The sequence below is a fragment of the Helianthus annuus genome, chromosome 4 (genome assembly GCF_002127325.2).
Source record: "Helianthus annuus cultivar XRQ/B chromosome 4, HanXRQr2.0-SUNRISE, whole genome shotgun sequence".
Taxonomy (NCBI): domain Eukaryota; kingdom Viridiplantae; phylum Streptophyta; class Magnoliopsida; order Asterales; family Asteraceae; genus Helianthus; species Helianthus annuus.
In genome coordinates this window covers 3463950-3465335 of record NC_035436.2, presented here as the reverse complement: position 1 = coordinate 3465335, position 1386 = coordinate 3463950, and the positions used below count along the sequence as shown (strand labels likewise).

General features: G+C 38.5%; 1 protein-coding gene across 1 annotated transcript; it reads left to right on the top strand.

The window, feature by feature from the left end:
* Positions 1–535: 535 nt before the first annotated feature.
* Positions 536–970, top strand: LOC110932748. The gene has a single exon (XM_022176005.1). It carries the CDS (start codon positions 536–538, stop codon positions 968–970), a length of 435 nt encoding a protein of 144 aa, XP_022031697.1.
* The last annotated feature ends 416 nt before the right edge of the window (positions 971–1386 follow it).

Sequence of the window (1386 nt, the reverse complement as noted above, 5' to 3'; positions counted from 1 at the left end):
TTTTTAAAGGGTCGTTTTCCTGGTCAGATATTAACAGCAGTTGCTCCGGATGGTAACAGTGGCATCTACCCAGTTGCATATGCACTAGTAGAGGCTGAGAATAAGGATTCATGGACGTGGTTCTTTCAGATGTTGGGTGAAGATTTGGGGCTTACTGCATCTAGCAATTTCACCTTTATTAGTGATAGGCAAAAGGTAATATTGATAGTAATTTTAATATGTTTGTGTATTTTGTTTTGTTTTAAATTGGTAGTAATTTGAATATGTTTGCGTGTTAGGGTTTAATTCATGCTATAGCCCAAGTTTTCCCAGCTGCAGAGCACAGGTACTGCTTGAGACACATCCATGACAACATGAAAGCAACCTGGAGGGGTGACTTATACAAAAACTTGTTGTATGGAGTAGCTAGTGCATCCACAACACAAGCATATGAGAAGGCCATGCAGAAAGTGTTAACTGAGAGTAAGGATTTGCATGATTGGATGCTGAAGATGGGACTTAACTGCCATGCCATGTAGAACAAAGGATTGTAAATATGGAAGAAAGAACTTGCAGTTGCCGAAGATGGGACTTAACTGCCATGCCATGTAGGCATGCAGTTGCTTGTATTTGGAACATGAGGATGAATGGATGCGGTGATGGAATACCAGAAAGGTATGTTGATAGATGCTATTGGGTTGACACATGGAAGGCTGTGTATATGAATACAATAGAACCGATTAATGGCAGGGACATGTGGCCACTTTCTAGATGCCCAACCACATTAGTTGCACCAAAGTATCACAAACAAGCTGGGAGGCCTAAGAAGAAAAGAAAGAAGTCTGCTGTCGAGCTTGAGGAATTGAAGAAAAATGTTGAAACGGGTCCAAAATTGCCAAGGAAGGCAAACTCATTAAGTTGTGGATTGTGTGGTGCAAAGGGACATAATAGAAGAAGATGTAAAAATGGTGGAGCAACAGCTGGTGATTGAAGTGTTAAAGGTGCTTAGAAGTGTTTGGTAATAGAATAGGCTGTTTGTTTTTGTTTGGTTCACTTTTTTGTCGAATGCACAACTGGTACTTATTTTTTGTATGGTCCATTTATTTGGATGACATTGTCACTTTTTTGGTATCAATGTATGGTCAGTTTGATTAACATGTGCAGCAATAACACTCATTAACAACAATATTTGATAATCCCACTAACAATTTAAGATTCATTAACTACTCCAATTGCATATAATACAATAAAATGATAATCCAAGTAACAATCAACATCATTTTAAGCCTCCTGTTCTTAAATTTCAACTTTCTTGCATCATCTTCCAGCATCCTAATCTTGTTATGCAACACTCTTGAATTTTCTTCATGCTCATTAACAGTGTTCAGCAGCCCTTGGATCACCACA